The sequence below is a fragment of the Balaenoptera physalus genome, assembly GCF_965194825.1.
Source record: "Balaenoptera physalus genome assembly, chromosome: 3".
Lineage (NCBI taxonomy): Eukaryota > Metazoa > Chordata > Mammalia > Artiodactyla > Balaenopteridae > Balaenoptera > Balaenoptera physalus.
In genome coordinates, this window is record NC_138890.1 from 130,998,593 (window position 1) to 131,019,828 (window position 21,236).

The following is a 21,236-nucleotide window of genomic DNA, read 5'->3' on the forward strand; positions in this document are numbered from 1 at the left end:
TCTCTCTTTCTGTCTTTTGCCTCTTTATCTGAAACAAATGAACATTCAGTGAATAAAATGATGAAAGGGGTTTGAGAAAAATAAGAAGCTAATATTTTGACTGGAACTGTAATAGATGTCAGTCAGAGAAAAAGGATGCTCTCTCCAGAATCCCTGCATGTGGATGTAGATGTAGATACATTAATTGTTAATTCCTTTGTGTGTATGTATGTGTGTGTGTGTGTGTGTGTGTGTGTGTATGTGTGTTTTAATTTAAGCCCCTTGATCGAGTAACCATCAATTCAATGTCAAGCTAATTCACTTGGCTAATTCACTATTACAATATAGCCTTAATTTTAAATTGCTTTATTTTGGGGGAGAGGGAAAGGATTTATGAATAGCAACATAAAATTTCTTATATGGTGACTCGTCTAGTCAAGATTTTGATTGCAAGAAAAAGAAACTGACTTAGACTAGCTTCTGTGAAAAAGGAGGGAATACAGTTACTGGAAAGATACAGAAAATCACGGAAACAAAATGGAACTGGGTCTTGTTGGATTTGTAAAACTCAAGAATTGAGGCAACTCCTCTTTCTGTGGCTATATAATCATCCATTTCTGTTTGTCTCTGTGTTTCAGCTCTTTGCCTGCTTCTATCTGTAATTGCTACAATTTCCTTAGTCATTAGTTTGCACTTGACCCAAAATGCCTTCAGCCCCTAAGTCCACATAACATTTTGGTTCAAGCTCATCTGGAACTGATTAGATTCCTATTTTCTTATGACCATTCACATTCCAAATATACAGTATTAATGTTTTCTCTCCAGTGAATGAATCAGGTGCTAGTGGGTCAAGTTTTCATACCTATTGCAGTCAGGTTTTATAAGGGTACTAAGGATGTAGGGAAGGAAAGCTCTTTAGAAAGAGCTGTAGGCAGACAAAAATAATCATGTTTGGTATAGTGATTGATTCATTTATGATAATTATTCACTCAACTAATATTTCACTGAGCACTTATTACGCACCAGACGCTATTCTAGGCACTGGGGATACCACAGGGACAAAACCAACCAAAAAAATCCCAGTGCCCTGATGGAATTTCTCTTCTTATGATGATCAATAGCCCTCTATTTCAAAGATAACTGAAAAAAAAAATGGAGTAGCAATGTCCTCATACAGTAAATATGTGTTGAAATAACAATACATATGTATTGTGTCTTTATATGTATATGTAATATCTACAGTATAAATATATACATATAATTTTTAAATATCATAGTCATAATTGCTTTTACTTAGTTAACTGTCAATGGTGTGTGAGTGGGAGCGTGTGTGTGTATTGGAAGCGGTAATTGAGGTCTTTGAATTTTAAATGACATGTGATTTGCAGATTTTAATGCAGCTTCTTTTAACTTCCTATGAAAATGGTTATGAAAATATACCCTCCCAAAATTACAATTAAAAAAGCCCTTAAACCCAGGACCAAGAGTGATTCATTGCCAGAATATTAAAGAACCAATAAATTAGATTGAAAATATAAATGGTAGACCGTCCATCCTATTCCATTCTAAAAGTAGGTAAAAATAATTTCTTGGATTTACCTGGACCAGAAAACATATATACTGTATATTGGGTTGGCCAAAAATGTTTGTTCGTGTTTTTCCATAAGTTGTTACGGAAAAACCCAAATGAACGTTTTTGGCCAACCCAATACTACTACTATAGTAGGTACGTAACTACCTTAAGTTTTTTAAAAGAAATATACCAGCAGATACAAAGTAGGGTCAGAATTAAGGAGTTAGGAAATCTTCAGGTTTGCAGATACTTACATATTTGAGCTGGAGTAAAATAAACACATCCTGTTATCAAGATGTGCGATCAGATATTTCATTTTGCAAGTAGATATAGCTTTAATGTCGATGGTTCCAACTCTGAATGAGTACTACTTCTGGCCCCAGTTACAGTGTTTGTATGGACGTGGAAAAAGAATAATCAGTTATTCGTTTCTCTTTTTAAGACTTGATATTGATTTAGCTAATGATGTTAGTGCAGTGTTTGAATTCTTGAATATATATTTTGAATTTAACTGTTTGGCTTTGAGGTTTGAAGTTAGATATTTCAAGTCTACCAGAGATTCTATCTGACAAATATTAGAAACTTGGGTTTGATATTCCAATATATTGATATTAACTATAAATGACTATTCTTCCTTAATAAATACTAGGTATATTTTTCTCTTCATTGGTGTCTCAGTTATGCAAATAATACATAGAAATATTCTCATTAAGAAGATTAATCAATTCAGAAATATGTAAAGTAAAAGGTGAGAATCCTTTTTTTAATGAGGCCTACTTTTACTTCCTTATCTCAGAGGTAATTAGCTTGTCAGTTGTTTGGTGTATATCCTTCTAGATCTTTTCCTCTACATTGGCATAAATATATATTTATATTCACATGCATATTTAAATTCATATTAAGTAATTCATATTAAAAATATTAGGCTGCAAACATGAGGGTTTTTTTTTTTTTCACCTACCAATATTTCAGATATTTTTTCCAAGTCATTCTTAGAAATCTATACTATCCCAGAAACATGGGTATATTTTGAAGCTGGGCCTTATCTTATTACATGAGAAATATTTTTACTCCTTTAAATTTCTGAAACAAATATGATACAAAGCTTTTAGAAAAGTTTAAGGTAGAAATGAAATACAATTTCATTTCAGAAGGGACTTCCAATACTATCTCATTGGTATTTGTTTCCATTTTTTTTCCATTTTAATTTAAGTAAATTGCAGACCATGTGAAGAATCTATATTTTATTACACTTTCTAATGACTGAATTAAAAGTATATGTGAGCAACATTTAAGGAGCTCTCTTCATGTTACAAAGTGTTTTCTATAATTTACCCCAGAAATTTAAAAATTATAATGACCTATAAGTTTGCTATTATTTCTGTTACAATAAGGAAACTGAGCCTCACAGAGTTTTAGTGAGTTGTTCAAAATTACACAAAAAGTGAAAGGCAGAACCTGAAATTAAGGGCACACATCTTGAGACTCTAAGAAAGAATACAAATTCGAACTTTTCTTCTTCAAATTTGGTGTAGATTTTTTTCCACATTTGATTTTTGAGTAATCGATAGTAAGTGCTTTCTTTGTATCCTAGCATTAGTTATTCCAATACTTCTACTTTCAAAGATATTAATAGTGGAATTTAGCAAGCTTTCTAAATATCCCAGTTATGAAATGTATTGTGTTTGATGGTATGAGAATTTTGTCCTGTAAATGTGTTAATTTATCATTTAAGATGAGAAGATTTGTTTAGGCTATATGATCCAAAATGACTTGTTATATTAGTTAAATCATGAAAATTTCCATCAAAGCATCTGTTGGTTTTAGGTGATCAAAATGGGTGTTTAATGAATTTCTTTTTCACTTTTCTGTTGGTGGTTGTATTTTTGGTCATAAGAACATGTAGAAATTGAATGAACTAGCAACTTGCTGAAACATGACCCAGTTCCCTGATTCTTAGCGGTTGAAACCATGGCTTCATAAAGAGCTCCTCTTATTTCAGTTATAAAGGTGCTGAACAGTGTGCCTTCAGGCTTTGCTAGAATTTGCCAGAAGTGGGAAGTCATCACTATCAGCATGGTCATTAGTTAACGTTTGTTTACTGAGTGCCAGCAACGTTTTTGGTGTTATAAATACACAGAGGAAGACACTGTTGGGATTGGGATTGGTTTTCTGCAGCGATGCGAGAGAGGATTTGGTCTGGAATGTTCTTTTCCTACTCGGAGGTAGGGGTGGGGAATGTGCAGTCATCTTGGGTCTCATTCTGTGTACCGGGATGCTACTCTCACCTGTTTATTAATTGATGATATATATAATACATAGAACAAAAATATGTATATTTACACACACATGCACATGCATAAGCAAAAAGTACACATAAATTTCATTTTTATTAGACAATTTAAAAAATATTTTGCTTTTTTGGCTTTTGGTGAAAAAGTCATATCCCCCAAGATATCCAAGTGACTGTATCTTCTATTTATCTTCTATTTATAACATACTCATACTGCTAATATAGAGAACATGTTAAAAAATTATGCAGAGGTATTTGTATATATAAATATTTTTATGCAAAAGTTAACCAGCCTCTTTAAAGAATGGGAAGCTTCTCTAAAATATCTGAAATGACAATTAGAATTCCTAGAAGATTAATCACAGAATACTTTTTAGACCCTTGTCCGTATCTAAACCTACAGGAGTTTTAATTTTATTTCACCCAAGTTATTTAAGAGGCAATCATTGGTAGTAGCTATTGTTTATAGCAAAATGTGATGGTGACCGAAAGATACACCTTAACACTTGAAATTAAAATTTCATTCTGAAAGTGAAACTCGGGAAAATCAATGAGTTAAGTCATTACATCAGATAAGTGACTGTCAGATAAGTGACTAAAGAGTTTTAGGAAACACACAAGGTTTGGACTAGGGTGTGTCTTTATTATGCTATGCTTACGTTAGCATAAAGATATAACTTAATCATTTGTATTAAACTCATTGTGAAATTGAAGGGGTTTGAAGAGAATGGAGTCCTGAAACTGACAATACAGGGATAAGACTTTGCCTAAAATGTGTTAATTTTGTATTCCTACTCTTATGTTTTTGTAAACATTTTTTAAAGAACTCCCCTTTTCAAACCAAACCTAGGTATAAAACAGGTAAAAGCAGAGGGGCTCTGGTTGAAACAGTACGAGGTAGTTGGCCTTCCCTTTGCCCTGAGTGGGCTTGAGGCAACTTTGCAAAACCACAGGACTCCCAGGAATTTAGTTTGAACACCATCACCCTTGGGAGCAAAACCCCCTAGCCACGGCAGAAAGAGACTTTAATTATAGGAAAAGGGCATGGGGACACTGGTTAGTTAATTCTTCTCTGACTTTGAGTACAGTAAACAGTCTTTCATGAAAATGTTAGAGTATTCAGTTTGCTCGGAGTTTGTAGTTTACACTTTATCAATAAAATGGCATCCTGTTTTTAAATTTTTTTCTTGTATCAGTCTCCTATGAGGATAGTTAATGTGAGTCCATCCTTGAAAGACCGAATACTCTCGTGCTTATCTTGGGATTAAATTTTTAAAAAGGAGAAGATGACTAGCCTTTGTGTTGTTAGACCTGAGCCTACACCATGGCTGTAGGAAGTTTGTGCCAATCTATGGTGTCCTGCTAATAATGAGAGCTCCTTTACTGATTGAAATGATGGGGCTGAGATCTACCATAAAAGTAATTTTTTATGCTTACTCCTATATTTCTTAGAAGTTCCATGAAAAGATGATTACCTTTTAGTAGAAAAGACAGATTTGTATTACCCTAGTCCATCAACATTATTCATCTTTGAGAACTTTTTTTTTCAAATTGCCAACCTATTAGTTCTGCCCAAATGTTGTTTCATGAAGACCACACATTTGTGAAATATTAAATAAGTCTTGTGAAGTATCAGTTTGTAAAATAGCGGTCGTAACTCTGAAGACCCTGTTTCTAATATACATGGAATAAAGATGCTGGAAATCAGCTATTTCTATTCTCTAAGCAAACCCATTCTTTTATATATGTTTGTTGCCTTGAGTTTTCAAAATACTCAGTTTAGGATTGCTTATTAATATGTAGTCTTGGTTCCCTGAACTGTGAAGTAAATTACGTTTTTTTCTTTGTTGTCCCTCAGGCAGCAATTTGGCTTTTCTACTATTTATCATAGCTTCTCAGTTGTGTGTCCTTTCATTCTAATTTGTTATACCTTATTCTAGACAGTTGCATCTGTAAAAATAGAAACAAAAAGCCAAGAAAAGTTTACTTTAAAAATATTCAGTTGAACTCTCCTCTTAGTTTACATATATTTTAAGTTTACATTTCCTCTAGTAAGCCGATGACTAAATTATTTACATTTTTAAAATTTTTAAAGTGATTTATTATATCATTGCCCACAAATGGAAGCATAGCTAACAAGTATTGAATGTTGAACTGTGTGGTAATTGAGAGAGATTCAGAGATATTTTTGGTATTATTTCACCCATGGGTATCACTTTGGCATACAAACAGAGTAGAGTAGAATGAAGTAAAAAATAAGGAAATTTCAAATAAATGTTTATTACAAGGGAAAATAAATATCTATATCATTTAAAAAAATCTTTGTATTTGCTACTTTCCATGGAGACCTACTCTTTTATGTAGTGTGAGAACTAACTATTGGTTTTGAAATAGGTTAATATCCATCATTCTATCATCATCATCATCAAAGAACACTAACCTGTCAAATAATCATCAAATAATCTGAATTTTCTTCCACATCTACTACAAACATGATGTGTGATGATGAGCAAATACTATCATTTTGGAAATTCATCTCCAAAGTTGTCATAATAAATGTCCTACTCTCCTCAGCATGGTTCTGTGAGGCTAAAATAATACCTGTAAAAATAAAATTTTAGAAGCATAGCACTAATGCAAGATGGTGTTCTTATGTACAGAGGCACCAAAATATAGTGATAATGCAGGCAGGCTTTGGAGACAGACTTTCTTGGTTCAAATTGTGACTCTTACTAGATGCTTGACCTTGAGCAAGCTGCTTAATCCTAGAGCACCACAATTTCCTCATCTGTAGATCAGGGCTAATAATAATCCATCCCTGATAGTGTTGTTGTGAGGATTAAATGAGATAATAACGTATAGAACTTTAGTACAGAGGCTGGGACATTGTAAGTGTTCCTTGCTCTTAAATAATAATATTTAATTATCTCATGTAATATCAAATTTTGAATTACTCAGTGATGCTCGGTTCAGGCATTCATAGCTTGTTAAAAACAATTCAGACTGAAGTCTTCTGGTTCAGATCACAAATGACTTTATGGAAGAGATTTATTCCCTTCAGCAAAAAGAGGTCGTGAGGACACTGCCTAGGCTACAGGAAATCCCAGGAAATATTCTCAAGTTCCTTTGCAGCTGTGGTACCATCTTTTTGAACCTACAAGTTCAAATTGCTTTTAAATGAATCACTCAGTTCTTCCTCCGGCCAGGAATACGTTCATTAGGATTATCGTTTGATCAAAATGAAAACTCCCCAAATCATGGCAGTTTTCATGAGCAAATTTCTTTATACCTGGTTTTGAATTTGTGGGAAATGCCACGCCCCACTCCCCCCACAGCTCTGTGTAATGTTTTCTGCTATGACAGGGCCTCACTGGGGAAATCCTAGCTGAAGATAATAGCATGATGTATTAAATGTTGCCAGTATTCCATTTAATAATAAGCAATTGCATAACAGGCTTTTTAAATACCTAAGTAAAAAGTGATACATTAATATTGAGTACACTGCTACTGTAAAGTCCATTCTCCTCCTGATTTCCAACAAACACCATTTAACTGCCAACCTACTATTACCAGAGTTTACTATTTTATTCTTGCTCCAAAATGGCATCAACAGCGATGGGGTGCTTTCAGGGGATTGTTGAACAATTTTGCAACAAAGGGGGAAGCTTGAGGAAATGCAAAACAGCCACTGTAGGCATGGCAAGGCTTTATCTCAGCACGCCTCAAATCCACACACCCCTTAATCAAACGAGCAGCTTTATGGCATGCGCAATTGCAACTGAAATATAACCGACTTCCGCAGAACTGGCTTCCAGAGGATTTCCTGTCCAAAAATGACCGTGTGGTCATCTGTAGCTAAATGGTTACGGATCGTCAAGTCAGCAAGGCACCCCCTCCCCAGCATTTGTGTGTTTTAAAAACAAGAGAGTCGAAGTGACCAAACCCTGTCATTTGCAAATTCTCTCTCTGGACTTCTTTGATTTCCTTTCTTTTCATTGGGTAAAAAGGGGAAAAACAAAACCCAGCCAACAAAAACCCTCCCTCCTTAATATCTGTTTGTTCAAGGTGTCATTTCCCTGGGAGGTTATTTACAGGTTTCTCGCTGCTTAGCTTGTCTTGGCTGGTGATCACTGACTGAAAGAAGAAATCTGCTTTTTTGGGGCGAGCTGTGCCTTTAACCCCTTTGGTCGGCTCTTCCTTGGAGGCGAGCGAGGCGCGCTGCAGTGTCTGGGAACCCACCTAGAGGGCCCCCTTGACGCCAGCACATCCCCTGTCGGGCAGCAGCCTCTGCAGCCGAGCGGGCTGCTGCAGAGTTAATGTACAGTACCACGGAGCCTGCAAGTGTCCTGAGCCGTTCAGAGCCGCCGGCAGGCACAGCCCAGGGCAGACGAGGCGGCTGCGACGATTCCAAAGGTTCTGCTGGAAATTCGGCGCTGGGGGACCCCAGTGGGAGCCTGTTGCCATTGTGTTTTAAAAGCATGCAAGGTCTGTATAGCTCGGGCGTGAGAATCTTTCAGAAGCTGTGAGAGCATCTGAGTAAATGACACCTACTGGGAAATTGAATTGGGGGTAAAAAGAGAGAGAAAAAAAGAGAAGAGAAAGACAGCGGGGGAAGAAATTCTTAGACAACGTCTGACTTGCAGCTGTGAAAATTCATTTTCTTTCCCAGGCAAAATATGAAAAGCCCGCACATGGGTTTGATAACAACAATTCAGAGGGGTTTCTGCAGGGAAAGGATCAATAGCTTAGTCATTTGACTGAAAGAGAGCAAACAGCCTTATTAAGGGGTTAGGCAGCAGAAATGAATTTCCTCCTGACAGCACCTTCTGAAGTCATGATGGGAGCTCATGGGGATCCTGTCCTGCAAAGCAGAAATTGCTCCTTGCCTTCCTACTTTTGCAGTTGAAAACCAGCAATTCTGAGATTGGGGAGAGAAGTTGGCTTTTGGTTATACATGGTTGCTAGCCCCTCTGCCCAGGTCTTTGTCCGACACGTCTCAGAAGGCAGCACTGCGTTAAAGTGACCACACATGAATATGTGCCTAAGAAAGAAGAAAAAGCAGTATTCATTTCTAAAGGACAGCATGGCAAAGCAACCTGAAGTTTCCCATTTCCCTTCTAACACTTCTTTAACAAGGATAACAAGAAACTGTCTTTTGACTCCTTTTTTCCCACATTCCGGAGTCGTTCCTGCAAGGATGCATTAATTTCCACTCTAGGCAGTTGGATTTTACTGGGACAATATTTGCCACCATTTAGGACTAGCGAATGAACTGGTTACTTTAGTGTGTTGACTAACTAGTGGAACCTAAATGGGTGGACCGATACCTGCAGTACTCTGTGATGTTTCTTTCTTCAAACCCTGGAAGGGCTTTTGTTGTTGCTCTTTGTTTTTCGGGGGGGGTGGGATTTTTGGGAATTCAATACTTGTTGCAATAATTGCCCATGATAGCTGCTCAAACAGGAGAGTTGGAATTCATCTTTGAAAATCACTACATGTAACATACAAGACAAGGAAAATATTAATGACAGAAGATCTGCCAACATGATGCACGTGAATAATTTCCCCTTTAGAAGGCATTCCTGGATATGGTGAGTAATCGATATCCCCTTCAGTTGGTAAAACTCAGAATTATAAAATTCCATGACAGGTGCCAGAGGTGGGTTTGTCTTGAAAAAGAATATTGGTCTCAAATGAGGATGAAAAGTAAAAGATGTTTAAAACCAAATGCTGCCTGATAAAGTAATGGTTATGCAAAAACAAATTTCTTGTTAATATAAAAGCATCCCAAATAAGAAGTTAGGTATGAGGGCATTGACAATTGCTAACTGATTTCATTGAGAGACAAAAACGAACAAAAAAAAAGCAGCCACAGCAACTTTGAGAATGGCAACTATTTAATAAGTAAAAGAAAAAGGGAGGTTTGGGATTTGACTTTTGCTCTTTTGTCTTCTTTTATTTGAAAATTCCCTGGGAAAGGACACATATGTATTTCTGACATCTCATGCCAGTTTGCTTGGCCTTAGATCTTTGTAAATTTCCAAAAGAAGGTTAAGGGAAAACTTAGAATGTTGACTCAGTTTTAAAATGACATTAAGATGTGTCGGTGCCCCACACTAAAGGAATATTTTAACTATTCAAGAAATATTTCTACCAGAATGAACCAATTTCATAGAATTCTAACAGATGAATCATGAGGTGCTCAGACTCTCATAGAACTTGCTTAGTGCATTGATATTTGGTCATGTATTAAGGTTCAGAGTAATGAATTAAGGTCCCTGGGCATGTGACATCATGTACCATTTCTTGTTAGAGTTTATGACTAGACATTTATAGGAACTAGTTGCTGAGGGTAGTATAAGGGCAAAGTTCACTATTTAAAAATTGCTTGTTTCACCACACCTTTAGGGTTGACTGGATTCAGTTTCCCATAGCAGAAACTTTGTGAATGCATGATAAAGGCACAGTTTAAGGCTTTGTGGCTATGAACATGATTTGGTTTGGATACTGCAATGTATCTCATTTTGAAAGTATATTTCTCAGGTATATTTTTTGGCTGGCCTTAGGAGAAGTGATACACATCAAATACAGGTTTCTGAGGGTTTTCTAGTTGCTTTTATGGCAGTGTCTCAAATGAAAGTGTCCTGATATCTTGAGGCTCCACCAAAATCCCCTACTGATTTATTACAGACATTTTAGCTTGTTAGCTGAAGATCAGTTACAGAGAAGGGTGAGTGACCTCCTCCGTCACTGGGCAGGTACTCATTTTCTATCAATATCAGATAACATCCAGAATCGACACTGTGGCGTATCTTCCTTCTCTGCCGCCCAGAGCCACTGTCCCCAGTGTCTAACGTGCTTGGGAGGGAGTCTGGGTGACATGCCTGCAAACCTCAGTGGCCCACTTCCAAGTGCATCATCAGAGTTCCCGACTCAGGGGGAGCTTTGGTGCCATCGCTTTGCTGGACCTGATGGTGAGGGTCAGGCATCAGCAATGAGGTCTTTGTCATTCTTACTGATACAGTCACATAAATAGTCTTAAACCCTAAGATTAAAAGGTCCTGGAAACAGTCCCTGGCACATAGTAGGTATTTGTCAATTTGTTTTTTTTTTTCATCGATTTCTTATGCCTTCCTTCAAGGTTAATTTTGTACCTATTAAGATTTGTTTAGGGAAAAAAATTACCATTCTCATTTCTATAAAGTGTACTTTGTTATAGAGCAACAGTTTTTGTTCTGCCTAAGCCTTGCTGTTTGGGTCTATTTGTTTATGTTGCAATAGGAAGGATGCAAGGTACTCTTTGAATGCCTAACATTATAACCACCTTTTATTTTGTTGTTGTTGTTGCATTTACCTCACCTCTGCTTTTGACTGGAAAGAAACAAGCTATTCAACTCTATAGTTTTTGAAAGAATGCAAATGTGCTTATTCATGCTCCTATAGATCTGTAACATATATGTTTGAAAGCTTTACGGAGAAGTTGAGAGCCCTGGTGGTTTTCTTTTGTGCCTGAAGCTAGGTAACACTTCATACATTTCACTGCATGAGGTGCCAGTTTGTTGCTATTGTGGCCAAACAGATCCACGGTGGAATGTGAGTGTTCTGTGTATCTATTCTTGCCTGGGCCCTTTAGAAGGATTCATTAATAAGATGTTAAACTCAAAGGAAGAAGGTGGTGGCTTTTTCCAGTTGACCCAAATAATGTTGTGCTCAACTTCCCCAATTGTTGTTTCTTTCTTGTTTATAACCTCACCTTTCAATACCATGGTAAGAGAGTCTAGGTGTTTGTTGACAGAAAACCTTCTTTCCCTTTGTCCTACTGTAAGAGTCCCCCCATTGGGTTGGATTCCACGCTCATGAATGATCCTGCTAAGAAAAAAGGATTTGGCAAGTTGTTCTCCTTTGCATCTCCAAAGTCTCTCTTTCCTCATTCTCACCTGCAGGTCTTTTTTTTTTTTTTTTCCCCCCACAAAGAGGGTAGGTCAGAAGTTGGCAACAGCTCAATGCCAGGGAGTAATAAACATTTTAAAGGCGATGTGTGCTTCGGGTTTCACAAGCTAATCTCTATGAAGGCTCCAAACCCTTTGGATAGGCAGGGTACAGAGGTGCACACTTATTTCTCTTCTGCTTTTTAAAGGAGCAAGAAGGAGGGAAAGTTGAGATGCAGGAGAACCATGAGGAGTCCTCAAAAGTTCATCAGAGGTAATGGTTCCAATAGAAGCCTAGGTGTAGAGTTCCTACTGTATCTCTCATCCTCCAGCCCTGGGGCTAGTGTGTTGATAATTGAGCAATAGTACGACAGATTCATCGTTTAATGGTTCCAAGTTACAGTTAATAAGTGGTCTTTTACTTGTCTTAATAGAACACTACCCTTTGAGAGCTAAAAGAGTCGTAAGAAGAATGTGCTTTCCCTGTTGAAAGCTACGTTAGAAAAATTTGCTGGAGGATTTTATTGCGAAGGCTTCTTTCCATTACACTTTTCAACCTTTTTACTGCCAAGCCAAACAAAGATAAGGGTTCACCTCACTAGGTAAATAAGTACCACATAGCCCTTATTTTTTATTCTGGCTACTTGTGAGAATATAGTGGTAGCCTGGCAATTCAGGAATGGGTCTTCTTGCGTGGTTGGAAGAAGGGAAATGCAAGTCAGCTTTCTAGGAATTTAAATTTCATCTCGTAGCTATTAAGAGTACTCTTTAGAAGCATCATGACAGGGAATCATTATGCAGGGATCTAATAAGAGGGACATAACATAATTTGCCTAGCATGTGTTTGCAGCTTTTTGCCTTACTTAAAATATATAACAACTCTGTATAATCTGATTTATAAAAACTCTGTAATTTCATGCCAGAAATGCCAGGGCCAAGTTGCATGCAATTGAATTTGACATTTATAAAATTTAGGAGGGCATTTTATTGAAATACCTTGGCATCCTTTTTATGATGGACTCCAAGGACTCAGAGAGAGGACCGTGGGAGATAGAAGCCAAAGGCCCCTGCTCGGGCAGACTGTCCTGTGGTGCTCTCTGTGGGCTCTTCTGAGGAAACCTGAGCAAGATGTGGGACTAGTGACTGTGGATGGTGATTAACTATTTCGCTTATTTGACACTTAGGATTTAACTTTTTAAAGCTCCCACGTTTATATACTTTTACCAAACTCTCTTTGTGATGCTGAGAGGTCACTTCCATCAAGAGGTAAAATGGGGTGATTATAGCACTTTGACTCAACATTGAGGCTTCTTTTTCCCTTTTCTAGACCCCTACATCCTTTCATTGGATTTGCCCTTTCCTGGTTCCTAATAAGATTTAATCTAGCAGGTCACAGTTTGGTTGTTCCTCTGTAAACCAAGGGTTCAACTCACATACCAACTCGTTTTGTTTTTTTTCTTTGACCTAATTCCTTTATGGAATGAATCATGAGATAAATATATCAGTGATAGTGCATACACACACACATACACACACACACACACATACACACGTATATAATTTCAACAGCAAATCCAGTGAGATCAGAGAAAGGCAAGATGGCCTGCTTCTTAATGAAAGGATAGTCCTTCTTATCTAGCCTGAGTCTCATCTTTAAGTTTTTCTTCTCTTTATATGTCAAGACTACAGGAACTCAACCCAGAATTGCATTTTCCAGAGTTTATGTTTTGGCCTGTACATATAATATTCTCACTTGTCTTATGAGAGCTTTAGTGGGTGGGAGAAGTGTTGCGTTCGATGACTGTATGCTTTGAAGGACAAAATGTATTAAGTCTCATGCAAGATAACAGAGCTCTGCTCATTTTGGTCAACCTAAAATTCTGCCAGTGTCTGCTTGTCTTCTAATGACATTTCAGGTCATGGCTGACCTTGCTTTAGTAGCATGTCTTCCTCTGGGTGACAGAACTACCCAGAAATTCCAGAATGCAAATATCAAACTCTCAGCTTGACTCTGAATCCCTTTTATGGCCACATACAATTTGTTTGTAAACACTTAAGGCCAGGAAAGTTTAGGTAGAGCTCATAATTACACAAGCTCATCTTGTTCACAGATCCCTAGGGCTCAATGGCAAAGTCAGCCACTGTTTAAGGTATAAGTTCAGGTTAAGATATAATACAGCAAAGATTTTCTTTTAGATGAAATATTCATCCTATTAAATGTATAATTTTTCTCTTGGCTTGCTATTTTACTGTCTTTTAGTGCCCCTAGCTATAGCCTCCTTAATTTCTGTTAGCAATACCTTATAATTTAAGCATGAAAATGAAAATTCATTTTTTACAGTTTAAAAAAAATTTGATTAAGGAATGGTATGACAGAGGAGGAAAGTTTCTATCAGTAATATCAGTGTGCCCACAACTTATGAAAATTAAATATAATTTTCAGTTGCAGCAGACTTTCTGCTGTAGTAACATAGTTTGTGTACTTTAAACTGATGATAGGTTACATCCTCACTGGGCTAAGTGGGTGGCCCAGGACAGGGAAGTGTCAGACAATCCCTACAAAAGGAAGAAAGGGAGAAAGTATTCTCCATCCTATGAAAACGATTAGCTGTGGATTTGGGATGTTATGCTTCTATTAAATTCTTCACTTTCCACCACCTTGTTTCTGCACTCATTTTAGCTGACTGTTACTGAGTTACTTCCGCTACTGCTGAGGTATCCAGGTTCCAAGAAAAACAGGCAAGTAAGGGAAGAAAGGAAGATAGTTCAGAATTCTGCGAGGAAGATCCCAAGGAGGGAACTTAACAACCAGTTTCCCACTTGCCTCAGGCCAGAAGTTTCTTTCTTTCTTTTTTGAACAATAGCTGCACTTCACCCCTTCCCCCTATGCCTTCAGTCGCCCCCCACAGACATTCGTGCTCACAAATACCCTGGCTAGCTATAGAATCATACCACTTTTTTTTTTTTTTTGCAATAGCTCCAAAGTGTCGCCAGGCCAAAGTTAACTTCTATAACTATTTACCACCACTTGATGGACTATTAGATGGTGTTTCTAGTTGTTACAGAAATACCAGCCTATAAACATACCCAAGACAACATATTTCAACTGGCGATTATATTGTGTAAAATTTGGGGATATATATTTGGTTTCAAAGATGGATAATCCAGATTCTATATGTTAGGCTGTTGGCTGGAGAAAAACGAAACAAAACAAGACAAAAACCCTCCAGGTTTCTAACTCTAATTCTGGTGTTACTGCTTTGTGTGACCTTGTGAAAGCTCTCAGAGCTCTTTACCTGTTGAAAACAATTCAGTGGATATTTACCTGCTTCATTTTGAAGAGTAGACCATTAAAGGAACTTTCATAGCACATTGGTAAGAATCACTTATTAGACTGGCAAACATGACATGCTAAAGTCTTTCGGGTGAATTTCTTAAATATAGGTAACAAATATAACTACTGTGTATTTCATGGAAGAGATCAACACTGATTGAACTCAGGCCACATGTTTTCACATAAACGACATCCTTTAATGGCAATGATAACTTTCAGAGGTGAGTCTTACTTGAACCCCTATTTGCAGGTGAGGAAAGTAATGCTCATAGAGGGTAAAAAACTTGCTCAAGGTCACATGTCTATTACTTCGGAAAGCTGACCCACTGAAACCAGGTCTAGCCTCATTTTAAAACCCAGTGTCTTTGGATTCACCATATTGTTCTGTGGCAGATGCCTTAGCATTCAGTCTATGGACCTTCTGGAAAATAGATTAGCAGTAAGACCAGAGAAAATAAGCAGATTCCCTGTTAGTTAGCAAGTTGGGGAAGTACACGGGGTGCCTAGTGAATGTCAAAGGCTTTCCCTGAGAAACCCTTCCTGTTCATGTTAGGACTATGACCTGTACTTCAGCCATGTCAGCAGATCTTTCTGTGTTTCCTTGAAATTTTACAGGGAATTTGAAGTGACCCCTGTTCCTGGGGCCACTCTGGCCTATGAGTTTTTTTTTCTGTGAATTAGGGAAAGGTGCTTCTTTGGGCGGACACACTTCAGGCAGATGAACTGAAAATGCAGACTGTGGCGCTTGGTGAATGGGCAGAGCCTCTGTGCAAAGCAAGAGGCACCCCTTCCTCTGTGCACAGCCTCAACCAACAGAGCAGAGATGAACTCAGCCTCACTCCCCGAGCTCTTTCTTGGGCAGTGATCACACTGCACAGCCCTGGCCCTCCTTTGACCTGGGTTCCACCCCTACCTCAAAGGCGGTTGTGACGGTCAGATGAGAGTGCTTTGCTGCCAATAAAAATCATACAAGGTTTGGGTTTTGCTTTCATCATTATTACTTTCTTCCCAATATTCTAATTACAGGTCTTTAGGATTTTTTTTTCTCTTGCACAGGTAAAGAATATTAACATTTTCTACAATCATAGCTAATGCAAAACAGCCAAAGAAACATTTTAATCACAAAATAGCCTAATACCCGAGCTGCTGAAAAATGCCATTCTTAGTGAATTGGATTAGAACACGTGGATTAGAACATGCTGATTTATTTATGCATAGGGGATGCCCAGATAAATATGATAACTAACAGTCCTGCCCTGAAGATTACTCATAGACTAGTGAGGAGAACATCCACAGAAATGAATGATTACAGAACAGTGGGGAACATGTTAATACAGGAATATACAAAATGTTATGGGAGTTTAAAGGAAGATGCACCTTCCTTTAAACTGGTTGGTCTAAATACCTTAAAGAAGTCTAGAAATGAGGGACTAAAAGTATATCTGATGGATCTGAGAGTTAGTAATTATTGGCAACACGTTGGAGAGTGGTTTAAGCGGGGGAGTTATACCTCGGGGGTTATAAAAGCACAGAAAAGTAGTGTACACTCCTTTCAAAATTTTGGACAAGAAGGACAGAAAGAGGAGAGCAGAGGAGAGAAGAGGGAAAAAGGGGAGGAAGACCCAGTAGTTAGTGAAGAACACCAGGTAATTTTAAGGATCTGGATCACGTCCCAAAGGAAGTATCCAGATATAGGCCCTGGACAACGTGTGAAGGACACGACTTCCTCCAAGATAGGAGGGAGGTGTGGAAGGACAGAGGCAGATCATGTAGAGATTAGGGAGGTAGCAGGGGAACTTGAGGCAGTTTGGTCTCATGCCCTCTGTTTTCTTTGGAAGGTAGAATTTAAGGTCAAGATCAGATCTCAGAGGGAGGGCCATGGAGAGGCAGGTGGAGGAGCTGAGTCAGGTTATGGGACAGTTTCTTTGGCATTGGAAAGGCTACCGAAGGGGGAGGTGTCAGAGGGTCCAGTGAGTTGGAAAGAGTCAGCGATACTGAACGCATATATAGAGTCAATGAAGGATATTTTACTCTGCTTTTAAAATTACTCACACAAGGTATTCTGTCAAGAAAATGGACAGCGGTGTGACAGGAATGAAACAATCCTTAACTACTAAATTAGGAACTGTTTTGCAATTACAGTTTCTCCTGTTGATTGTGTTTTAGGGATTCCAAAGAATGCAGAATTGATTTTATCGTTGTTGTCTTCTCCTTGGTAGTGTGGAAGTTGTTTTATGAACATGTTAATTAGACTGTAGTTCCAGTCTCATGACCTAATTTGGGACCTGTGAGATTTCCTAAGCTGCAGGGAAATCACTCTGGGGTGACAAACAGAAGTTCTAAGATTTTTGCCTTGAGTTTTACCTTCAAATGAATAAAAATCACAGTGAGAAGAGAAGGCAAAATGATTCAACTTTGCTCACTTTTTAATGGGCGCCTACCTTTCAGTGGTTTATGTTGTAATGTCACAAATCCATATATATGTAACCTGCTTTTACAAAGATTTCTTCAAAATCCTTCTGAAGTTGACTTGAAAGTGTCACCAGTTTCCGAGAAACTTACTGAAAGCAACAAAACATCATATGACTTTAACCAGAACTGGTATAACCTAGTTTAAATATTTATAAATTTAAATTCTCTTTTGTTTCCATGATACCTCAGGGGGAAAAATAACAAACATAAGGTGTAAATTAAGGGAACATTTTAAATAGCCTTATAATTTTTTTAGTCCATAATTATAAACCCTATCGTGTACCATGAGTTTGGGAGATATTACGAATTCCTTTTCTCTCTTCTAATCACTAGAACGTTCTCCCAGGTCAGCAGAGCTTCCTCTTTAATATCCTTGGCGTCCCGTGCTCACGATTACTTTGTACAGGGCTTTCTGTCTGGGAATTCTGCTTCAGCTTCAAAGCTCTAAATAAGGTCCTGAGCAGTCCTAGTCACTTATAAGGAAACTTCATTCTGCCCTCCTTTTTAGTCCTCATGTTTTTCTTCTTAAACCTGAAGATGAGGAGGTTCAACTAAATGATCGCTGTGGTGCTATAAAAATACCTACAGTTCTAAAGATTACCTTATCCATGTACTCATTTCTGGCTTGTTTAGGCATAACTGTCCTTCAGTTAAAGGGAATGCTGAGAAATAATACATTGGTCCGCAAGCTACTCCGGGGCTGAACTCCAATGCTTTTCTGAAGTATTTGCCCCTTCCTGTAGACAACTCTTAGCCTCTCAGCCTTAGCTATTTAGCTTAATTCCTTCTACATGCAACTTTATTTTTTAATTAATTATTTTTTAAAATACATCTTTATTGGAGTATAATTGCTTCACACAGGGAGATCAGCTTGGTGCTTTGCTACACACGACGTTAAATAGCAGCCTTGTTCATGGGTAAGATGGCAATTTTATGCTCATTAATGCTGATATCAGCAGTAATTGAGAAAATGTATCTCACGTACCATTTATGTGTCCCTTATATCTTCCCAACTCTTCTCTGGGTCAAAAGTCTGAAGCTCATCCTTGTTCATCCAGCCTCCATCTAGTCTAAGGAAGTAACATGGGGCGAAGTTCTCAGTATCAGATCCGAAGTTGTTGGGTTGCTTTGTGTATGTGTGTTTGCTTAGTACATTTACAACAAATAATTGGCAACATTATAGAGAGGTCCTTGATGTCTTAGAGAAGAAACTTCAGCAAGTTGATAATGGGCAAATTGATAAGACCCCAGGATTACTGAGATTAGTGGAAGAGACCTCTTCTAAATCATAAAGTATGGCATTGGAGTCTTGGCAGTTTTGAGTTCTAAAAGAAGAAAATATTTGTGGAAAAATCCCATTTTCTAGAAAGTAATCCAGGCAAGTTTGATTTCTGAGAGAAGTGAAATGTTCTGGTGGACCAAGATGTCACCATTTTAAAGATTGGCCACGTTCGGCCTTCCTGCACATGTTGCTTCCAGGAACTTCCTGTGACCAAGCTAACCTGTGAGACTTCACAGTAACAAATGACATTCCGTTCTCTTCATGAGACTAGCCACCTAGACCACTTTGTTCTACTTTCTATCCTCAGCTCCGGCACATTGCTACACCCACAGGTACTCTATAAATTTTTCCTCAATTAATGAGTATGTGCAAAGAAAAGAATGAGTAACAAAAAATTGTATGGTTGGGTATTATTTACTTCAATAACCTTTTGCATTATTCGAATAATGTTACTGTGCCACGTTTTGAGATGAAACAAGGGAACTTATACTATTAAAATAATAAAGATAATAATATATATCACATTTGAGAGGTTATTAATGCCAAGTATAGACTGAACTTTCTATATACGTTATCTCATTTAATCCCCCTCCAAGTCCATGAAAAGGGTGTGTTATCTACTTCTTAAGGTGTGTAACCTTGGGTAAATTATCTAACCTCTCTTTGTGTTTCAGTTTTCCCACTAGCGAAATAGGGGTAATCAATAGTGCTCACTTCTTTGGGTGGCCTGAAGATTAAATGAGAACACCTGTCACTCAGTAAGGAACCAATAAATGCTGGCTGTTGTTATCGTGCGGATTAGGAGAGTAGGCTGTGAAAGGTTAAACAGCTTGCCAAGGGTAATCTAGAAGTCTAGCGGCAGGCCCCTTCCAACCTAGGCTCTAGATGGTTTGGAAGACTAAACTGCTTCTTTTGTATCATATTCTTGGAACTTTACGGCATGTACCAGAGGCAACACCTTGGGTTGAGTTTGAATTATGGGGAATAATGCATTTCTCCTCGTCTCTCTAACCTTGACAAGAATCACCAACCCTTAGAAAACTTCTGGAAATTTCCATAAAAATTTTCATCTTGAACATAAATAATTCCCACACATCTTGGTTTCTGATACTCAGGAGAGTTTAACCGAGTTTGCAGAGGCACCCAACTGCTGAATTGTGTTTATCTACGAAATCCAAATGCTATTATTCCAAATCACCTATCTAAGATACTCCTTATTTCTTTAAAACCAATAACCAGTTCATTCACTTTTATGTACAGGAATCTTTCTTTCCTTGAAGATGTCTATGTTTTCTCTTTCTGGCAAGACAATATTGGGTAAATTAATCTGCAGCCAGTCCATATCTTTATTTATAACATATGTCCTTTTCTTCATTTATAACATTTATATTACATTTTAATTATTTTTTGACAATACATGATACAGTTCTCAGACATGGCCCAGCCTCCATGTATGGCTCTATCTCCTCTTTTCATACATCTTACGCTGTCAAGATAGGCTCTCAAAAAGTTGTCTCCTTCATATCTCTTCTTTTGCCTAGAGAGTGTATTGGCTTTGTGTTGTACACCACACAGCATAGGCCCTGCTCACCTGGCCTCTGCCTTTCTTGTCTAATGCATATGCGTCAGCTTCTGTTAGTATTAATGTTTCTTCCCTTCTTATTCCACTATACATATCCTTGTATATACCCTTAAATATATCCATCTTTAAGACTTTTCTTCTCAAATTATGAGGCATTTATTAAGAACACTGTGCTAAGCATACAGTATTTAGGCAATAGTTTCAATCCTTGAACATCTTACTTGAATATGCCCCAACTCTCCATGTACAATTGTTTAGTTTTAATTTTTTAAATCAGAAAATGTGTTTTATCAGACATACTTCCCATGGATTATTTTTACACCCGTAAGTTGCTTGTTTTGGCAAATATACAAAGTCATGCAATAATTATCCCAGTTTCTTTTATGCCCCTCTCCCAGTTCCAGCCCCCAATAACCACTAATCTGATTTCTGTCTCTATAGTTTTGCTTTTTACCAAATATCACATAAATGAAATCCTATAGTTAAATATATATATATATATATATATACACACACATATGTATATATCCATCTTTAGTATAGAAGTTACAAACATATTTCTAAGTCACAGAACCCTTTCTTCAAGCAAAAGCTTAGGCAGTGACTTAATATATAAAATAGATATGACAGGTGTTGGGGAGCAGCTTTATTTAAATGCTGCACTTTGGAAGAAGGGCTGGGGAAGATGGAGCCCAGCTAGTCATCAGCCCCCACCTTGACCCCCTCCACACCTTGCTCTAGCACCCTGGATGGAGCTCCATGGTATCCAGAGACACTGCCCTCCTCATGATGG

At 37.7% G+C, this 21,236-nt stretch overlaps 1 protein-coding gene across 13 annotated transcripts in view; it reads left to right on the plus strand.

Moving 5' to 3' along the window:
• The window catches only part of PDE4D (phosphodiesterase 4D), a 1,115,543-nt gene that overhangs the window by 544,336 nt on the left and 549,971 nt on the right, over positions 1-21,236 (plus strand). The window contains exon 1 of one of the 13 annotated variants that reach the window (XM_082457163.1): positions 8,160-9,436. The exons of 11 other annotated variants lie outside the window; for them this stretch is intronic. In XM_082457163.1, the coding sequence (XP_082313289.1) occupies positions 9,390-9,436 (47 nt within the window). In that variant the 5' untranslated portion in view covers positions 8,160-9,389. Of the gene's footprint in view, positions 1-8,159; positions 9,437-21,236 lie in introns of those variants that run through there. One more of the 13 variants, XM_082457166.1, reaches the window with a different exon arrangement.